General features: G+C 53.5%; 1 protein-coding gene across 7 annotated transcripts in view; it reads left to right on the top strand.

Annotated features, from left to right (window-relative positions):
* The window catches only part of CLEC16A (C-type lectin domain containing 16A), a 237,813-nt gene extending 219,749 nt beyond the window's left edge, over window positions 1-18,064 (top strand). For 4 of the 7 annotated variants that reach the window (XM_017953179.2, XM_009195987.2, XM_009195985.2 and 1 more), the window contains 2 exons: window positions 1,865-2,029; window positions 14,217-18,064. In XM_017953179.2, the coding sequence (XP_017808668.1) occupies window positions 1,865-2,029; window positions 14,217-14,572 (521 nt within the window). In that variant the 3' untranslated portion in view covers window positions 14,573-18,064. Of the gene's footprint in view, window positions 1-1,864; window positions 2,030-10,016; window positions 10,141-14,216 lie in introns of all 7 variants that reach the window. The other 3 variants (XM_009195986.3, XM_009195991.4, XM_009195990.3) reach the window with 2 other exon arrangements.
* Window positions 18,065-20,828: the final 2,764 nt, after the last annotated feature.

Genomic DNA, 20,828 nt, shown 5'->3' with positions numbered 1-20,828 from the left:
CCAAGGTCCCACAGCTGGGAAGTGAGTAGAGGAGGGTTAAATACCAGACTTCTCTGGTGCCATAACCTGGATGTCGTCCCCTGCACCAGATGGGCACACTGCTTCTGTCCGGAGCCAGGTAACCTGGCAAAAAAGCCTTTTAGGCTTTGCAGGCCATGTGGTCGCTATGGCAACTGCTCAACTCTGCCACTGATGGAGAAAACAGCCATAGTCTGTGTAAACAAAGGACTGTGGCTTGTTCCAATAAAACTTTACTTACTAAGCAGGCAGCAGGTTGTAGGATGCCAACCCCTGCTAACACCCTGCAGCCTTCCTGAGTTTCAAGAAAGGTGAGGTCAGGGCCAGGAGGGCCTTCTGGAAGTGGTGTCAGCGGAGAGCTGGACCGTGCAAGGTTAAGGCAGGGCGGGTGGCACGAATGGGGTCCGGGGCTGGCTGTGGTGAATGCATTTGCTTGAGGAGTGGCTCGTCTTGGGGGAATGACCAGGAGGGTTGAGATCCCCTCTCTCAGCTGGAAGAAGGACTCGCCCCCCGCCCCACCCCACCCCGCATATCTCCACTGCAGTTTGGGGTTGCTTCTGTACTACGAAGCACCATCACCATGAGTCCTGCTCAGCTCCTAGGGGCTGAAGTCGTGGCCTGCAGAAAAGCAAATGTCCACCAGAAGAGGGGTTACTGGGCCGGGTAAAAGGGGCTTTGATTGATCGTAAAGAACACATCAGCCAAGTGTGGTGGCTCACACCTATAATCCCAGAACTTCAGGAGGCCAAAGCAGCAGGATCACTTGAGTCCAGGAGTTCAAGACCAGTCTGGACAATATAGTGGGACCCCCGTCTCTACAGAAAAAAAAGTTAGTTGGTCGTGGTGGCACGTCCCTGTAGTCCCAGTTGCTCGGGAGGCTGAGGCGGGAAGATCACTTGAGCCTGGGAGCTCAAGGCTGCAGCCAGCTGAGATCATACCACTGCACTCCAGGCTGGGCAACAGAGTGAAACCCAATCTCAAAAAAAACATAAAGAACAAACATGTATACTGAGCTGTCACCATGTGCCACACCCTGTGCTGGAGTGTGATAATAGTTCTCTCATTTTATTCCCACAATAGTGGAGGTAGGTAATGCTACCGCCAGGTTGTGGCTGGGAAAGACTCAAAAGAAACACTATAGCTGTTCATGTGTCTGGTGCTTCTGTGTGGGAAACAGAGGTGCACCCAGGTCTGAGTGTCTCCAAATGAGGCTTGTCGATCCCTGCTGGGTCAGTTTACCGCAGAAACATGCGGGCACACTCCACCTCCAGGTCCCGGAGATGCTGAGGGCCATTTGAGACCGTCATCACTAGCTGTTTGCCAGAGCTTTCATTGTTCCTGAACCTGACTTCCCCAGAACCTGAAGGGCAGAGCAAATTCTCTGGAAGGAGAGTCCAGGGCACTCTCCTCCTGCCCGGATATGACTTCAGAGCGTGGGTCCAGTGCCCTTCCTTGAGCCCCATCAGCAGAGGCCTGAGACTCTACCGTGAGGGCATGTAGCATCCCTGGGTGAACTTGCCACGAGGCTGCGTGTCCCTCTTCAGGGGCACAGCTGGCACACTGCTGAGCCTGTATCAGGCACTCGGATTTACGACTCATGGCCCCACACTCAGCTCTGTGGCTGGTTGTACTCTTTTCCTTGAAATAAACCTGTAGTAAACCTTTTCTTTGAAATAGCTTCAAAATGTGACTGGGTCAGGGCCACGACCAGTGAGGTCAGCCTGTTCCAGGGAACAGAGCAGGACTTTCAAGGAACTGAGGTTGAGCTGTTCAGTGGAACTGTGAAATTGAGGCCCCCAGGCCTGCTCTTTGCTTCCACTTGGTCACCTGGTACTTTGTCTTACAGGCTTCGCCGTGGCCCAGTGCATAAACCAGCACAGCTCCCCGTCCCTGTCCTCGCAGTCGCCACCCTCCGCCAGCGGGAGCCCCAGCGGCAGCGGGAGCACCAGCCACTGCGACTCGGGAGGCACCAGCTCGTCCTCTACCCCCTCCACAGCCCAGAGCCCAGCAGGTACTGGCCACGTGACTCAGTGATATGGGGACATTGGGAGAACCCCGCGATCCCTCGCCATGACCAAAACCCCTGACCTCCAGGTCCTCCTTGTCACAGCACTTGAAAGATGCTGTCACTCAGGTGATCTGCACCTGAAGCCTCTAGAGAGTCCTCTAACTTGATGTTCCCTTCCGGGCTGGGTCAGCTCCCAGATGGGGAAGAATTGCTCCTTTTTCAGGCCGGTCCCCACCGAAGCTGTCACTGACTGCAGAGCTGATGGGCAGCAGGCCTGCTGCACCTAAACCCACCCCATCATCACCTCCACAGTCTTAAGTGTCACAAGGAGGGGTCTCCCGAGGGGATTGTTTGCAGTCTGGGAAAAGAATCGTGTTCCTGCTAATTTTTTTTTTTTTCCTCTGTAACATACCAGTTTTGTCCTTAAATGTGGTGCGGTCCGGTTCTCCGAGTAGGCATGCACTTTGCCACTCTTTGGTAGGATGTGATGAAGTGGTATCCTGCCATCCTTCAACTTACTCCACTTCAGACATGGCACAGAGGGAACCCGGGAGTGAATGGGAGCCCCTGGAGTCAGCCTGGAATGGGACATGCCCCGGCTCCTCGTTCTCGGCTGCTGTGAGCTATTCACTGCATGAGATGTGGGGGAGTACAGACACCAGGCCTCTGGAACAACATGGCCCCAAATTGTAGCCAGAGGAGCAGAGATGAGCATCCATGGCCTTGAGCCAGCGGGATGTTCTGTGCCCCAGCAGCATCCCCCCACCATGGGTCTAGGGGGTCACACCAACTGCCTGCACCTCTGACTGGGGACCCTCAGTATCCTTCATTGTTCCTGCAAGTTCCCCTCCAGAGCCCTCACTCATCATATTTCAGGGGCACCTGGCACAGCTCTCATTAAGTTCTGGATTGATGGATCACGGCAGGAGGACACGGGCCACTGCAGAGCCAGGGAGGTCGAGGGCCCTTGGTCACCATCCTGTCAGCACCAGGAGCCAAGATCTCCCTGGGCACCTACACCTCTCTCTCTCTGGCACTTCCAGCTTTTGCATTTCCAGTTCATGCTGTGGCTCAGAGTACCCCAACCCACCTGTGTCTCTCCCATCCACACACAATGTTACCTCCATTTCCTATTGACTTCACAAGGCCCAGGCAGGAAGGTCACCCCACAGCCACCTTACTGAGAGATCCTCCTCCACTCAGCACCTGCTCCAGGACATGACCACCCCTTGTGAGCTATTTCTGAGCCCAATTTAAGGTTGGCTGCACATCCAAGCAGATGCCACCCCTGTTGCCAGGCTTGTAGCTGGGAGATTCCGGCAGAGCTTCTTTCAGAAACTAAGGCGCATCCCCAGTAGCCCTCTTGATCCCGGTTTCATGCTTGCTCAGGGGTGGGCGTACAGGGTTGTGTGTTCATGTGCCTTTGTGCGCATCCACCCCCTGCCTGCGTGTGCGCACTTCTGTGTCTGCATGGGCAGCCCAACGCACATATTTACCATTCCACTGGCAGTGAAAGCTTCCTTCCCCTTATAGCTGTAGTCACCTTTCTGTCATTTTTAAGAACGTACAGCCAACAGCTAAGTGAGCAAAGAGCCATACACTTCTTTGCCTAAAGTTAAAACAAGCAAAGACCCACAGTATCAAAAATGATCAAAAATGGACTTCTGTATATGGCTGCCCACCTGAATGTGACCCCTGAAGCTTCAAGTCTGCACTTTCCCAGGGCCTGGTGTCTGCAGCGTGTGCTAGTTTCTTTTTTCTTGGCGTCCCTCAGCCCCTCTGTCCCTACCCCCACCATCCCCTGCGTGGTATCAGCGCCGTGTCTTCTCATCTCAGAAATCCAGTGGCTCTTAGCCTGGCTGTCAGGTGGCCAGGCAGTCCCAGTCGATAAGTGAGAGTCAGGACCTCCGAGGTGTCTGCTCCCATTTGGTGCGTCCCCAGCACGCCTGCGGAGACGAGCGTATAGGTCCCCATTCTTTATGCAGCATGACAGTAAAAGCCTGAGGCCCAGCCTGCCTGTCCGGCTCTGCAGACACTGAGATAACTCACCTGATGAAGGGCCGGGCCCGGCGGGCAGCCTGGGCTTTACTCTTATGGATGCCTCAGGACGTAGCTATTGATCCCTGGCAGGAGAGCACATCAGAGCCCACAAGCTCCTCCCTGTCTTGAGGCCAGACTTCCAGGCCACCCAGAACAAAGCATATGGGCTTTCCATGTTCCTTGTAGGAATGGGTCTAACCAGATGGTTCCAACATCTGCCTGCTGTTCCACCAAGACGCAGAGGAGAGAAAGCCAAGGGCAGGAGAAGGGAGACAGCTTTGTTGGGATGGGAGCCCTTCTGCCAGTTGCCTGATTTGACATCAGCTCAGAGTGCGGCCCAGCATTCAGGCTTCTGATGAAGGAAGGTCACCCTGCATGGCTCGCTCACCCTATTTTCCACCCACCAGGGACCTGGCCCTGATCCACCAGGGATGACATCCTTGAAGGGCCAGCCAAGCAGCAGGGTGGGCCAGGACCTCTCCTCCAAGCTCATTCATCCTAACCGCCCACTGCCTTCAGCCTAGACAGCAGAAGACAGCTGCAGCCCCCACAAGGGGCAGCTTGTCCTCAAAGTGGTTTTTGAGGGCACAGTGCTAAGTCAGAAGCGTTCCCGTCTCTGTGATTATGGAGCCTCCCAGAATCCGGGAAGCTCCCCCTTGTAGAGAGCGGCTGCCAGACCCTCTGAAGTGAGAACTAGCAAACCCCAGTGGCTTCTTTGCCACTGATTTGTTTTTTCGTTTTTGTTTTTGTTTTTTTGAGACAGAGTCTTGCTCAGTTGCCCAGGCTGAAATGCAGTGTCGCAATCTTGGCTCACTACAACCTCCACCTCCCAGATTCAAGCAATTCTCTCACCTCAGCCTCCTGAGTAGCTGGAATTACATATGCGCACCACCATGCCCAACTAATTTTTGTGTTTTTAGTAGAGATGGGGTTTCACCATGTTGGCCAGGCTGGTCTTGAACTACTGACCTCAAGTTATCCACCCACCTCGGCCTCCCAAAGTGCTGGAATTACAGGCATGAGCCATCACACCTGGCCCTCCTTTGCCATTGAAAGCACACTTTGCATGGCCAGGTGTTTGGTTGGGAAAGTACACAAGATATGCCATCCCCCGAGTGATGAGACGGGCCCAGTTTTCCATAGCTCTGGCCCACGGTTTTGAACACTTGAATTGTTCAAGGAAGTTGTTGAAAGCTGGGAGTGACCTTCATGCTGTTTTGACAGTTGTTGTGGCCCAGGCACCCACCAATCAGCATGGGCTCCTGCTGTAGCCACAGCAGGGCCTTCTGAGTGTGCACCTGCTATGTGGCATCCCAGGTGGACACTCCTGAAATTGAGCCCGCCTGTGCCAGACACCATGCTCGTAGGTACTTCACAGAAGTCCCCTTGTTAAATCCTGCCACGCTCCACCTCACACTGTACAGTAGAAAACACAGAGGCCCAGAAAGGTTGTGCAACTTGGCCCAGAGGATGCAGCTAGCCAGCAGAGGAGCCAGGATCTGAAGCCTAGCCTTGGCAACCCTAAAGCCCATGCCCACCTTCTGAAACAGCTAGCAGAATATCTGATGCGGTTTCCAAGACTGTCTCAGGCACCTCCAGGGTGTCCCAGAGACCCGGGCCCCAGTGTGGATCGTGGTTGGAGGCAGCCCATGAAATGTGTTTCTCCTTCCAACATGGATGGCCGCTCTAGGGCCCAAGTGAAAAGTCACGGCCCCACTCATGAAGGCCTGCTAACATGTGCAGCCCCAGCCGTAGAAGGCTGGGTGGTGTGAACCCCTGTGGGAGGAAGGCTTGGGGCTTTCTTAAAATCAGTAGCAAAGTGGACCCCAGGGAGCCCACGTGGGTTCATCCCACATGAGGCAGTGAAACAAGCTGATGCTCAATTGGGTTTTCCGCCTCCACCCTGTGTCCAGCTCAGGGGACCTTAGGTTTCCTGCCTGGGGTTGAAAACTCCCCACATTTATCCCAAACATGTTCTCACTTTCCTGTGGGGACCTCAGCCTCGCTCCCAGGATCTAGGCTCAGGCTATCCTCTTGGTTTTGTGGACTTGAGACCTGATCCAAGAGGTCTCTCCACCCACCCAGCCCCCACGTGGCCTTCCATCCTCTTAGTGGCTCATCTCCCTGGATCTTATCTTCCCTGGGTTTGGGCCCTCCACTCCCTGTCTCACTAAACTATTTTTTTCTAAGCAAGCAGGATTAGGATAAGTCCCTACTGTGCACAGCATTCGGGATACAATGTGGCAAAAAGCATGATCTTGCAGGCAGGAGGGGTGCCTGAGGCCTATCAGGTGGCCACCCAGAAGCACGTGCAGTTACAAACTGTGACAAAGGAAAGGTGCAGTAGGTTCCCACAGCTGACACAGAACAGCTGCGGGAGGCTCCCAGAGGTGGCATTGCTGGAGATGACAGCTGGGGGACGAGGGGTTGGCGAGGCCCTGGTCCATGAGGAAGGTGGCCTTTGGGTCTCACATGAGTCCACCAGGGCCCAAAACCACAGTCTCCTGGAGACCAGTGGATTCCTTTTGCCCATCTCCCTGGGGTCTGCCTGTACATTCTGTCTTCCCAAATGCAGATGGGCTGTGGGCAGGGGAAGGACACCTTTGAGGAACAGTTCCCATGCCCATCAGGGCCACAGCCTATGGCCTAGTGGTAGCTTCAGGCCCAGCACAGGCGAGGGACTCTCAGCCAGAAGGGGGAAGGGGACAGCCCCGAGGGGTCACTGGCTCCCTGGTCACCTGGAGGCTCCCTCTGGGTGTAGCACCTGCCTCTGAGCCTCATTCGCACACCAGAGGCAGAGCTATGGGTGCCCTGGAGTGGCTCTTTCAGTGCCGGCCCCAGACCAAAGGGAGAGTCGACACTGAACTCCCTGATGACCCGAGTAACTGTGCCCCAGGGCACTTTAATGGCCGGTCCTTTCAAGAAGTGCTGTGAGATCCTCCAGTGCTCTGTGGGGAGAGCCCAACACCCTCCCCACGACGTGTCCAAGAGCCAGGCATCTTGTCGCCCACACATCCAGCAGAGCTAGCCTGGCAGGCCTCAGCCAGCCCCTAGTGAGAAAATTGCAGGGTTGGAATCAGCATTTTTTCCCCTTAAACATTTTATGGTTTTGAGAAGCTGAACTTGCAAAGAATATACAGCGGGAAAGTGAAAAACTACCCAATTTTAGAACCACATGTGGGGCCACAGGAAAACATTAGAAATATCTTCTGGGATACCACTGTGCACCCACACAGTGACACTTCTGCACACACACAGTCACACATGCCAATGCGCATGTTCATACAGCCACACTTACAAATGTGCATGCATAGTCACACTCCCACACACACACATGCCAGTACATATACACACTCACACATACAAATGTGCATGCATAGTCACACACAGTCACACACATGCCAGTACACATACACATTCACACATACAAATGTGCATGCATAGTCACACTCCCACACATAGTCATACACATACCAGGGCACATACACACTCACATATACAAATGTGCATGCATAGTCACACTCCCACACATAGTCATACACATACCAGGGCACATACACACTCACATATACAAATGTGTATGCATAGTCACACTCCCACACATATATACATGCTCATAGTCACATACACATACACAGTCACACACATGCCACTGCACATACTCACATATACAAATGTGCATGCATAGTCACACACACATACACAGTCACACACATGCCACTGCACATACACACTCACATATACAAATGTGCATGCATAGTCACACACACATACACAGTCACACACATGCCAGTACACATACTCACAGCTGCAAATGTGCATGCATAGTCACACTCCCACACATACATACATGTGCATAGTCACACACACACAGTCACACACATGCCACTGCACATACTCACATATACAAATGTGCATGCATAGTCACACACACATACACAGTCATACACATGCCAGTACACATACTCACACCTACAAATGTGCATGCATAGTCACACTCCCACACATACATACATGTGCATAGTCACACACATACAGTACACAGCCACATTGACATACATGCACACAGTCACACACAAATGTATGTACATGGTCTCACACACACATGCACACAGTCACACACATGCACAGTACACATACTCACACTCTACAAATGTGACATGCTGATAGTCACACCATCTCCACACATAAGAACTCTAACCTACAGTGAGTTTCTTAAACAACCCACTCACACCTCTGAGCTCCAGATTACTTGGAGTTCACATACATTCCACGCGAGCTACATTGGGAAGACAGAAAACCGTTTGTTCAAAACTGACAACAGCATGAATGTCAGCCTGCTTATTTATTTATTTTTAATTTGGGGGAGCACATAGTAGGTGTAATTAAATATTCATTTTTAAAAAACAAAAAGGGCCGAGTGTGATGGTTCATGCCTGTAATTGCAGCACTTTGGGAGGCCAAGGCGGGTGGATCACGTGAGGTCAGGAGTTCGAGATCAGCCGGGCCAACTTGGTGAACCCCCATCTCTACTAAAAATACAAAAATTAGCCAGGCATGGTGGCAGGCATTCTGTAATCCCAGCTACTCAGAAGACTGAGGCAGAAGAATTGCTTGAACCTGGGAGGCAGAGGTTGCAGTGAGCCGAGATCATGCCACTGCGCTCCAGCCTGGGCAACCGAGCGAGACTCTGTCTCAAAACAAACAAACAAACAAAACCACATTGGGTTATGAGCCATGGCCAGCTCGATTGTCCCCTGAAGTTTTATAGAAAGAAAGACGGGTCTGGCTGCTGTTGACAGCCCAGTACAGGGAGCTTCCCTGGCTTCCCTCCCATGTGGACCCACCCCTGTGTCTGTGTCCATATGAGCCCCCTTCACCCCACGACACCTCCCATTTGGGCCAACTGAGAGTCAGATGGCCTGAAACCCACCCGCGTGCCACTGAACTCGGTCACCACTGTCCTGCTGGAGTTTTAAGGATAGAAACCCCAAGTAAGATATGTTCCCTTTTCTCCTAAGTTTTCTCTGTGGCATCATCCTTTTTTATTGTGGTAACATACGGATAACATAAACCTTACTATTTTCGCCATTTTTCAGTGTATAGTCCAGTGGCATCTAAGGACCTTCACACTGTAGTGCTCTATGGTGTCACTTTCAAGCTGTGTGTTCACCCGCCTTTGTCTCTGAGAGTGTGGTTTCTCCCTTCGCAGTGAGATGCTCCTGACGTTTTTATTTCAGCCAATTAGAAGCCCCACTCGGCCACCTGGCACCTGGTCTCAGCTCTCCTGTTGTGGTTCAGTCTTGATTTTCAAAGGCACGGGTCACCAAGTCGCTGCCCAGATAGGTGGCTGAGGGAGAGGCTCGTGGAGCGCCTCGAGCATCTGAGCTTTCCCAGGACTCGGAGCTGTGCTGTTGGCGTCAGCGTGTAACACCAAGAACTTCCTCACTTGGGGTCAGAAATCTGCTTGATTCACTTAGCTGGTCTGACACCAGTCCTCCAGCCACACACCCTGCCCTCCTCACACTGTCGTGAGGATGCAGGGTTTTCGTGTCCTAACTCCTGGGCCATGTCTAAAACCGACAGGTGATTCTGTTCTTCTGTCCCCTGAGGCTTCCGACCGAGACTAGATGTTGCGGATGAACCCGTCTTTCCTTTCCAACAGGACCCCACCTTCTCTGCCCCCGATTAAGATGCGCGAGTGAACAACTTGGTTCTGAGTGATCCCGACCCTGCCTCGTCCTGGGGGTTGCATGGGGGGTGTCTTCTCTGCATGGGGGGCCAGCACCCCATGCTCCGGTGGCCACAAGCCCATGCTGGGCACTGCCCCACGACTCCCCCCCCGCCGTCAGTGCTCAGCGTCCACTGCTGCTCTGTGTCCCCTCCATGTCGCCTCTGCCGTCCCATTGTTAAAGGCTTTCTATGATCTGTCGCTGTGTTTTCCCTCTAGTCAGAAGTGGCAGGAAAGGACGCCGGCGAGTGTTCAGCCTGTCGGAGGCCGACAGTCATGGCGGCCACTGGGTTTAGTGCTCCGAACGGCGGCTGCCACGACACCTCACGCACAGTCAATTCAGGCAGGTCTCCCCTGGGAGCCGCTCGGGCCGCGACGTCCACTCGCCACGCTGCATTTCCACAGTCGGCAGGGTCCACGCTGGCAAGGTGGGCCAAGCTGGGCCTGAGCACAGAGCCATTTGCCAAGGCGGCACTTCCCCAGTTTCCCCCAAAGTTGGCTCTCCCTGCTCCCTTTCTGGCCTCACCTCATGTGAAAACCAGATCCCCCGGCCCTTGACCTTCATGGCAGTCCTTCTGAGCCAGACCTGTACAGCCTGGAAACGCTGTCCTCTGTGAAGTGTACAGCAGCATCAGGCTCAGCCCGGGCCAGAAGCAGATGCTCCCGCCAAGTCCCCCAGGGGTCCCCGCAGTTTAGGCCATGGGGGTTGGGCGGCAGTTGGCTGGCGAAGTGAGAATTTGTAGAAAGCAACCAAGAAGTCTCGTTTCTTTTTTCCTTTCTTCCCCTGGCCTTGCTCTAAGATAAGTGACAAATTCAGTCCTGTTTTGACCAAAGGCCAAGAGCCATTTCCCTCGTAGACACATGGATGGATGTGGCCCCCCCCATATCCCTTTCTGAATAGCACCCACACAGCGATGAGGCTAGTCCATGGGCCGCCACCCAGCAGCCTGGCTCGCTGTTGGGACCATCCCTGCTGCCTCCCCTGTGACGCTTCTTCTCTGGTTTCTGATGCGCTTTTCTCCATTGGCCTTGCGCTTGTCTGCTGGGAGCCTTTGCCTTCTTTTGTGTTGAAATCCTATTTTCTCTGAGCTTTGCCCTGCACTTGTTCTACAGGTACCATCCTTTTCTTCCCCACAACACTCAGCCCCACCTTTTCCCAGCCCAGCACAACAAATCCAAGTTTTTGCTGGAAGTCACCACTTGCTTGACAAGGATATGTTAAGGCCCCATCCTAGACCTGCAGATCAGTTTCAGAGGTGCTGGCCAGGCATGTGGGGAACCTGCTGCCTTGGTGTCCTCACAGGCCACAGCCACAGGAGGTCTGTCCACTGCTCGTGGAAACATGGCCTTCCTGAACGTCCCATTACCCCCTCGGCGCTGTATCCCCAGCCCATGGCCAGGAAGTCAGACTTTTCTCCAAATCCCTCATTTCCTGGGCCTGGCCTCAACTTGTGGCCCTCGAGTTCAAAAACACCAGCAAGCACGAAGCCAGGGCTTCACCAGTAACTTTTGCAGCTCAGCGCTTGACTAGAAACAAAATGTGTCCTCACTGGGTAATTTTCCCCCCAGTGAAAACCTGGCAGAGTTCTCCTTTTTTACCTCCCTTGGTTGGATACACGTGTAGATCAAGTTCAGGAAGCAGTGCAGCAACAGCAAGGCCAGGTCATAGGCAATGGGTAAGAAGGAGTTATTTTCTTCCTATTAAAAAAGAGGCTACCTTTAGGGGGAAAACGAATCCTTTTAATAAAAATTGTTGGTCCTTTTCCTGAAGAAGAAACAGTTCTGTGCGCGTGCTATTGTTTGTTAATTGGTTTCCTCTTTTTGATATATTTGCCTACAAGGTTTCCACATCCCTGATTATTCTCATCACCAAACACCCCATTAAGGAGCAGAGAACGAAGTTGGCCAGCATTTTGAGTATCTGCATGCAAATGCAGACTTGAGCAAAGAGAGAAAACACTTACATAGAAATTTTAAGAAAACATGAAGGAAACGTTTGGCTACTTTGTCTCCAGATGGTAGGACAGTACCATTTGGGGAGTTAGTCATTTCTAAACTGCCTCCTCAGCAGCGAAACTTATGTGTGGATCCACATGTGTGTGAGTTCGTCATAGATCTGCTCATGCCCATTTGAAGCAAGGGCAGAGGCCACCAGAGCAGGTGAGCCCTGCTCAGAGAACCACAGGTTCTGAGGAATAGCAGGCAGATCATGCTAGGTCAGGGTGCACGCCTGAGCTGAAACCAGCCCAGCACCACAAGCCTCCTTACTGAATGGAGCAAATTAGTTGAAATTCAAAGAAACCAGAATTCGCATGTAGTGTTTACTCAGCATTTCTGGGCTCAAATCACACCTCAAATCACTTTTTCCACTAGTGTTCACTGATGCCCATTGCCACCCTCCCAGAGCGAGGACCAAAGCCTCATGCAATGGTTTCCTCTAGATCTTCTCTCTCTCTCTCTTTTTTTAAAAAAAGGCCTTAGGAAGAATCTAATTGGGCTGGGCACGGTGGTTCACACCTGTGCACATCCCTGCACTTTGAGAGGCCAAGGCAGAAGGACTGCTTGAGCCCAGAAGTTCCAGACCAACGTGGGCAACGTAACGAGACCCCGTCTCTACAGAAAATTTTAAAAATTAGCCAGATGTGGTGGAACGGGCCTGTAGTCCCAGCTACTCAAGAGGCTGAGGCAGTGAGTACTCAAGGACTGCTTGAGCCCAGAAGGTTGAGGCTGCAGTGAGCTATGATCATGCCACTGCACTCCAGCCTGGGTGACAGAGTGAGACCCTGTCTCAGACAAAAGAAATGAAATGAATTGGAACCTTTTAGAGTTCATCTTGTCCGGAGTCTTGTGGGGAGAAATGCTGGTGTGTGCTTTGAAATCCAGTCTGTCTCTTGTGCTTTCGCTCCGTGATGAGAGCTCTCTTCCTCTCCCTCTTCCCTTTCTATATGCTGCCTGCTTTTATTTCGTTCTTTGTTTTTCCGTTATTTTGCTTTATGTTCCGTTTGCTGTTCTGTTTTATTTTGGCCTGACTTAGAAAATAAAAAACTAAACTGGAATCACGCTGAACAACAACAAAAAATTCTACCATGCTTCCCGGGCCCCAGGCTGCTGTCACTCTTAGCTTGATATGGCATCGTCAGCACCTCCTGCCATGGCTTGGGGACCCCCAGCTCTGTGCAAATGAGAATTCACTCTCCAAGCAGGATGCCCACTCTCGTCTTCTCAATGTTTTTAAACACCCAGCATCTGAAGTGCTGGAATATGTTTTCCACGATGAATTCCAGCTGCATCTGGTGTTTCTGTTCAGGCAGGTTCATCATTAGAAGGCAGATGGGCCACCGTGTGTCTGTAGGATTTGGAAAAGCACCAAGGGCCGGGCGTGGTGGCTCATGCCTGTAATCCCAGCACTTTGGGAGGCCGAGGCGGGCGGATCACTTGAGGTCAGGAGTTTGAAACCAGCCTGGCCAACATGGTGAAACCTCATCTCTACAAAAATACAAAAATTAGCCAGATGTGGCGGCAGACGGCTGTTATCACAACTACTCAGGAGGCTGAGGCACGAGAATCACTTGACCCTGGGAGGTGGAGGTTGCAGTGAGCCAAGATCACGCCACTGCACTCCAGCCTGGGCAACAGAGTGAGACTCTGCCAAAAAAAAAAAAAAAAAGCACCAAGAAAAGAAATTGCTGCCCTAAGAATAACTACATGGGGTGGAACCTCGCCTGCCTTGGTCCTGGCGTGGTTTCTCAGTGGCTGCCGCCGGGAAGCTCGGGACAGTAATGGCCTGACTAACCACAGCAGCCCCTTGGTGGGTGCTCGTTCAGCACTTTGAGGAGGAGGAGGAGGCAGGCCAAGGTTTTGTTTTGGTTTTGCAAGCTGAAAAGTTCTACAGAATTTCCTTTTTTTCTTTCTTTTTTTTTTTTTTTTTTTAAATATTGCAGTGGGTTTCCTCTTGGGTAAATGTCATCAAATGTATACTCTGGAAATGGCCTGACATTACGAGCACACCCAAGCCCATTTACTTCCTAAACAAGTATTTATTATCCGGCAGGCCTGAGATTTGCCCACACATAAATCCTGTCAGCCAGGTCTCTGCACCCAGGAACTGTGCTTTTGCACGTGCTGTGCTTTTGCACAAAATCCACATGCTGATTTTGCACAGGCCCTGAATTTTCCCCTCATATCACAAGTCAGGGTAACCCTAGGCCCTGCTGCATTTTCCCCAGGCCTAGGTCAGACTGGATTTTGCAGGTTCTGTGTCCCCAAAAGGAGTGAGTGGAGCCACGTTGAGCCCTCACACCAGCCAGCCACCTCCCACCTAGCTCACCAGGGCCACGGTTCAGGATGGGAGCAGAGGGCACAGCGCAACGGGATGTCTCAAGGGCTCAGTGTGTTTCTGGTTTCTCTCCCGCAATCCAGATGCCCCCATGACTCCAGAACTGCCTAAGCCTCACCTTCCTGACCAGTTGGTAATCGTCAACGAAACGGAAGCAGACTCCAAGCCCAGCAAGAACATGGCCAGGAGCGCAGCCGTGGAGACAGCCAGCCTATCCCCCAGCCTCGTCCCTGCCCAGCAGCCCACCATTTCCCTGCTCTGCGAGGACACGGCTGACACGCTGAGCGTCGAGTCGCTGACCCTTGTCCCCCCAGTTGACCCCCACAGCCTCCGCAGCCTCACCGGCATCCCCCCGCTGTCCACACCAGCTGCCGCCTGCACGGAGCCCCTGGGCAAAGAGGCTGCATGTGCTGAGCCTGTGGGCCCTGCTGAGGACTGAGTCAGTGCTGGGGCCTCCCTTTGTGTGGCCCTGCTGGTAGGGACCCCAGTGCCGCTGACTGGCAAGACATGCTGGGAGCACCCACCGTTCTCTGCAGCTCCCAGCAGCCATCTCAACCACCTATCCCTGCGCTCCCTTGAATGGGAAGAAGGCCATGTTGCCCTTGAATTCCTTTTTCACTTTGCATCTCTTCACGTGCAGGCTGGGACCAGCGGAGACACCCCGGCGAATGTAGATGACTGCACCAGCCACCTCAGGGAGCTGCCTGGGCTCCGTGTCTCTGAGCCCTGGGTGGCAGGACCCACTGGCACCTCTTGCTTCCTCTGTCATATGGCTCCTCTGTCACCAGCCCCAGTGTGCACAGAAGAATTGGACCAGGTCACTGTACGTAGAAATTTGTAGAAAAGCAGACTTAGATAAACATCTCCTTTGGATATTTATTTCCACTTTTGGCAGCAGGTGAACATTTATTTTTAAAACTTCTATTTAAAAAAAGAGTCCAAAAACATCAGCACTAAGGTTTGATGTCATGTGAAAAGTGTAATAATACAGTTAAGATTTCATTATCATTTTCACTGGACCTTTCCTGATGTTTTAGAGTTCTTAGTGTGGCTCTTTCCATTTACTTAAGTGATTCTTTGTTACTCACTAACTCTGCAAACCTGTGGAATAATGAAGTACCTTCCTGGAAAGTTTAGATTGTTTTTTAAACAAAAACAAGGGAGATACATGTATTCTCAGGTACACACAGAGCTGAGAGGGCTGGACGGTTTTCTGCCGTAGCAGCCGAGAGGCCTCCCATCATGGAAAGATTTCTCCAGGAAAAGAAAGAATGTAGCCAGCTCCCCACTCAGGACGCTTCCTCATTTCTCGTCACCAAAACCAAACAGAGACAGCTTCCAGCATCTTCTTCAGTGTTGCCATCTCTAAGAACGAACCACTTGGGACTGTGAAGACTCCAGACCCTGTGGCCATGATGGAAATCAAAGGAAGCCACCCTCAGCGTCACCTGCCACTCGACTGTGTGTGCCCACGTGTGCCAAGAGATGACCCAGAGCCAGCTCCCCTCCAGCTGCAAGGGCGTGGTGTCCCCAGAGCTCTGAGTCTGTCACTCTCCCTTTCTGCTACTGCTGCTGATCTGAAAATTAAAACCCCATGGTTCCCTTCCCCATTCGGGCTGGGTGTGTACAGGCAAGGACCCAGATGCATCAGACAGCCCCCAAGATGTTCCTTTCTACTCAGCCAACTTGGGAGCCGGACACAGCACTCACGGCCCGGGCCATCATCCACCCTCCCCAAGTCCACCAGGGCCAGCGGCCCCTCACCTCTCTAGTCACTGGTGAGACCTTCCACAACTTTCCTCCACACCTGCCCGCAGATGTGCCCACCAGGGGCGTTAGGTGTCCGCCGGAGCCTGGCCATGGGGTAGCCTGGGTAGCCGCGCTGAGATCTTTTACCGCCTGCATTTTAGAGGAACAGAGTCTCTATCTCCTCTGCCAAGCCAGCTGTCCCGGCACAGCCTGCCAAGGGCAGTTTTCAGCCTCCTGAAGGAAACACAGTCCTGCCAAGGAGGGGGAGTGGCGCCCATGGGGGCAGGCCTCAGTACTCAGAAGCCATCCAGGTAGCTGTGCCCACCCAGCCTTCGTGGGTCATCAGAAGCCCTCCGGGTAGCTGTGCCCACCCAGCCTTCATGGCTGCAGGTACAAGGACCTTTGCTTCAATAGAGAAAAGACACAGCTCAGAAAGAGGGCCACGTGGGCAGAAACCCCAAGGAAGGGCAAACTGTGACCACCATGGCCATGTGCAGAGTCCCTGGAAGAGAAGGAAGGCAGAGTTGGGCAGGGGGAAGACCATCATGGGGAGAAGGACCACAGCATCAGGAGACGGGATACCCCACACCCAGCAGGCAGCCTGTGTGTTGCTTAATTTTGCAAGAGCAAGAGGGGTGGAGAGGATCAAGCTGGCCGAAGCTGGCTAGCCCCTGAGACATGCACTTCTGGTTTTGAAATGACTCTGTCTATGGGGCAGCAGAAACTAGAGAAGGCAAGTGGCTGCCCCGCCCCAAGGCATGACTGGGAGGAACAGCCTGCAGCTCACTCCATGCGACACGGGTGGGCCACCAGCCTGCTATCAGAAGTCTCTGGGCTCCAACTGGCCTTGTGAACACTGAGCCCTGAAGGAGAGAGTTCTTGGCCGGGGCTGGACAGCATGCCCGGGAGGACCAGCAGAGGATAAAAGACACTGCTCAGGGCAGGGCTTCTACCCTGCATCCCTGGCCAAGGACGGCAGTTCCCCTGTGCAGGCTTGCAGGGTCACTCTCAGGGGCCTCTTTCAGCTGGGGCTGGCGACTTGCCTCTGGGGGCACCTCCAGGTATGTGGGGTGAGGATTTCCTGTAACCAGGACTCCCAGAAGCTTTTCTTATGTAAGGAGGTCTGGGAGCCCATTGGAGGCCACCAGCCATTTTGGCTCCAAAGGACCCCACCTCATCCGGGTCTCAGCGGCAGTGGGCACAGCTGTGTCTTCAGGAGCTCCCCGCAAACCTCATAGCTGGGGCACTCCCAGACAGGCCAGTCCAGACGAGACATGCTGGGTCCCTGGCATCCGGAGGAAGAACCAGGAAGGTGAGAAGGCCCACAGCGGGGGCTGTGGCTTCTGACACTCAGGTCATAGCCTCAGAGATCTGAGGTCAGCCCCCACAGACCCATCTGGCCCGCCCACCGAGTCCCTGCAGAGAGCACTTAGAGTTATGGCCCAGGCCCTGGTCCACCCTTCCGCTGTGCACCATCTGGCTCGGTTTGCCAAGTCAGGGAGCAGGGCAGGCCGCAGGAACTCCCAAACCTTGGCTTTGAATGCTGCTGTGGAGGTGTGCTCATCCCTTTCTGGACGTGGGAGGTACCTGTCCCAGCAGGTCAGATGAGGCCAGCTGAGGTGCTCCCCCAGGCAGAAGGGCCAGCCTCCGCTATGGCCTAGGGTTGGGAGGAGAGGCCTCCATGAGCAGCCCCTCCTCTGCCGCCCTCCCAACCTGGTCCCTCTCCCCCAGCCTTGGCAGTCTCCCATGACCCAAACGCTGGCGTTCACAAGCAACCCAAGGGGCAGGTGAAGAAGCGCAACCCTGCCAGACACGTGCTAGATTCCTCTAAGGTCTCTGAGATGCACCGTTTTTTGAAAAGGCGTGGGGTGAACTGATTTTGGTCTTCTTGTCTAGATGCAATAAATGAATCTGAAGCATTTAATGTAGTCATCTTGACATTGGGCATACACTGTACGAGTTCCTTATGTTTCCTTGAACTAAAAATATGTAAATAATTTTTGTCTCAGTGAGGACCGAGGGTTGGAAAACCTCGATGCCGCTGAGCCTCGGGACCGCTCTAGGGAAGTACCTCCTTTCGCCAGCGTGACTCATGCTTCATGGGTACTGAACACGAGGGTGGAAATGAAAACTGGAACTTCCTTGTAAATTTAAACTTGGCAATAAAAGAGAAAAAAAGTTACCAAGAATGTAGCGTGCTGCTCCTGGGGGCTGTGGCAGGAGGCCGTGGCCTGGTACAGGGGAAGGTTCCCAGCCAATGACCCCTCATCCCGGCGCAGCCGCTTGGCAGGGGTGTGGTGGCTGGAGCCCCTCCCTCTCCCTCCTCCCTGTGCCAAGTTCCCTCCCATCCCTGGGTTCCTAAAAGGTTGTCGGGGCTCATACTAACCGGAGACCGGGAATAACTGCTCAGGGGCAGTCGGCCCCATCAGGAAGTGTCCCCGCCCTACCTCTGCTGGGTGCAGGGAGCGTGGTCCACATTCTGCATGTTTTCCCTGTTGGGCAGGTGGCTGCCCATCCAGGCCTCAGGCTCTGCATCTGTGGAGTGGGACAGCCAAGCCCTACCTTGCAGGACAAGCGTAGCGAGCAGCCGCATTGTTGCCAGGCTAGGCCAAGGGAAGCAGGAAGACTCCCCACCGAGGACAGAGTCAGGTGAAGTGCTGGAGTGGGCATGACTCGGAAACACCAACGTCCACCAGCGTGAAACCCGGAAATCCCTGGAAACAGGATCACAGGTTCTCAAAATCTGACCATCCGGCTTAAACCCTACCCAGAAATGGCCAGGAACTTCTGGGTCTTGAGAGGAAAACCAAGTTGAGTCAAGAAAGAATGAACAAGGAACCCCTTTCCTTCACCGCATGCCAAGGGTTGGGGCTATGCCAACAGGAGGAAGCCACTGCCCAGGGCAGAGCTGCCCTCCCATGCCCCCGCTTCACCCGGGTCTCAGGCCTTGTGGGCATTTACATGTCTGAGACCTGCTGGGTGACAGCTCCTCCCTCCTTGCATTCCCAGCCCAGGTTCAAACCCAGGGGTTGCCTGGGGCTGGCTGAGAGGCTGGGGCCGCGTCTCTGGTGTCCCCAGAGCATGTCTGTATATCCCCTGCTCAGCGGTTGGAAGTGATGTGCGTAGACCGGCTGCTGTCAGTATTTTCCCCAGAGCCTCGGGAGGGTCCCACTCGGTAGCCATGAAGCGAAGCCTCACAGGGTCCAGTGGATATGCCCAACAGGCCCGGAGCATCCTGACGGTAGCTAGAGGGAGGAGCCGGCAAGGGCAGGTAGTAGTGCCCTGCCTGCCGGTGACCTCTAGGGGAAGACCAATTGCTGGCCAGCCAGCTGCTGGAAACCCCCTTCCCCCACCTCCTGCTGCTCTGTGGCACTTCATGGCATTGGGAAAAAACCCTTAACCTCTAAAGAGCTGTTCTCCAAAAGAAAGTTGGTTCTGAATCACCCATGGGGTGAAGGGGCTTCCTGGGGATTCACTCAAGGCTGCCCGATGGACAGTGTGAAGCTTCCCTATCCTCCACAGCCCCAGGGCTCCTGGGTCTACCCACCCCACTTAGAGACCAGCCACCTGGGCTCCCAGGCTGTGCACCTGCCCTGGGGCCCACCCTGCTCTGCCTGGTCCCTGCAGTCCTGACACTGCCTGGCTCAGTCTGACTTCCTCCCAGAGGGCAGCCTGTGCCCCCTGAACACACGCCGGCCTGTCACCTCCACTGTCGCACTGTCGCTTCCCTGCCATTTTTTTTTTTTTCTTTTTTGAGATGGGGTCTTGCTATGTTGCTCAGGCCGGAGTGCACCGGTGTGGTCCCAGCTCACTGCAGCCTGGATCTCTCAGACTCAAGCAATCCTCCCAACTCAGTCTCCTGAGTAGCTGGGCCTACAGGCAAGTGCCACAACACCTGGCCTTGCTTCCTTGACTCTAAAATGTTTGCCTTTTAACTTCAATTTATTTAAGACGAAAACTTTTCACTGGAAACAGAAAACCAGCACCACTGCCGCATTCATTTCCTAGGGCCGCCATGACAGATGATCACCAACAGGGCAGCTTAAAACAATAGATATTTACTCTCCCACAGTTCTGCAGGCCACAGTCTAAAATCAAGCTGCCAGTTGGGCTGCTCCTCCTGGAGGCTTAGAGGGAGAAGCTGCCTCCTGCCTCTCTCCCGGCTCCGGTGGCTCCAGCACTTGGCGTTCCTCACCCCATGAGTGAATCACTCCAGTCCCTGCCTCTCCCCACAGCACCTTCTTCCCCGCGTCTGTGTCAAATCCCCCTCTCCTTTCTCTTGTAAGGACAGCAGTCACTGGATTTAGGGCCCGCCCTCATCAACGGTGATCTTTACTCAAGATCCTTCATTTCCTCTGCAAAAACCCTATTTCCAAATAATGTCACATTCACAGGGACCAGGTTCAGGACGTGGACATCTTTTTAGAGGGGCTCAGCATTCGACCCATTACCCTTGCCAGAAATTAAAGATATAAAAACAAATGCAGTACAAGCAAATCCATATCACTAAATTTTTAACCAGGTTCTAGCACCTGCCACAGGCTCTGGGCCCAGCCTTGCCTGCTCCCTGTTAATAGGGGAGGCCCATTGGCACCTAACCAAGATTTTCTCAGTGATAGGATCAGAAGAGCTAACAGGCCAGGCGTGGTGGCTCACGCCTGTAACCCCAGCACTTTGGGAGGCTGAGGTGGGCAGATCACTTGAGGTTAGGACTTCGAGACCAGCCTGGCCACATGGTGAAACCCCATCTCTACTAAAAATACAAACATTAACCAGGCCTGTGGTCCCAGCTACTCAGGAGGCTGAGGCAGGAGAATCGCTTGAACCCAGGAGGTGGAGGTTGCAGTGAGCTGAGATGGCACCATTGCACACCAGCCTGGGCAACAGAGTGAGACCCTGTCTCAAAACAAAAACAAAAACAGAAGAAAAGAACCAGCTCACTCTGG

The sequence above is a fragment of the Papio anubis genome, chromosome 18 (assembly GCF_008728515.1).
Source record: "Papio anubis isolate 15944 chromosome 18, Panubis1.0, whole genome shotgun sequence".
In the NCBI taxonomy this organism is placed as follows: domain Eukaryota; kingdom Metazoa; phylum Chordata; class Mammalia; order Primates; family Cercopithecidae; genus Papio; species Papio anubis.
Note: the sequence above shows the minus strand (reverse complement) of the source record. Positions and strands in the feature narration are given on the sequence as shown.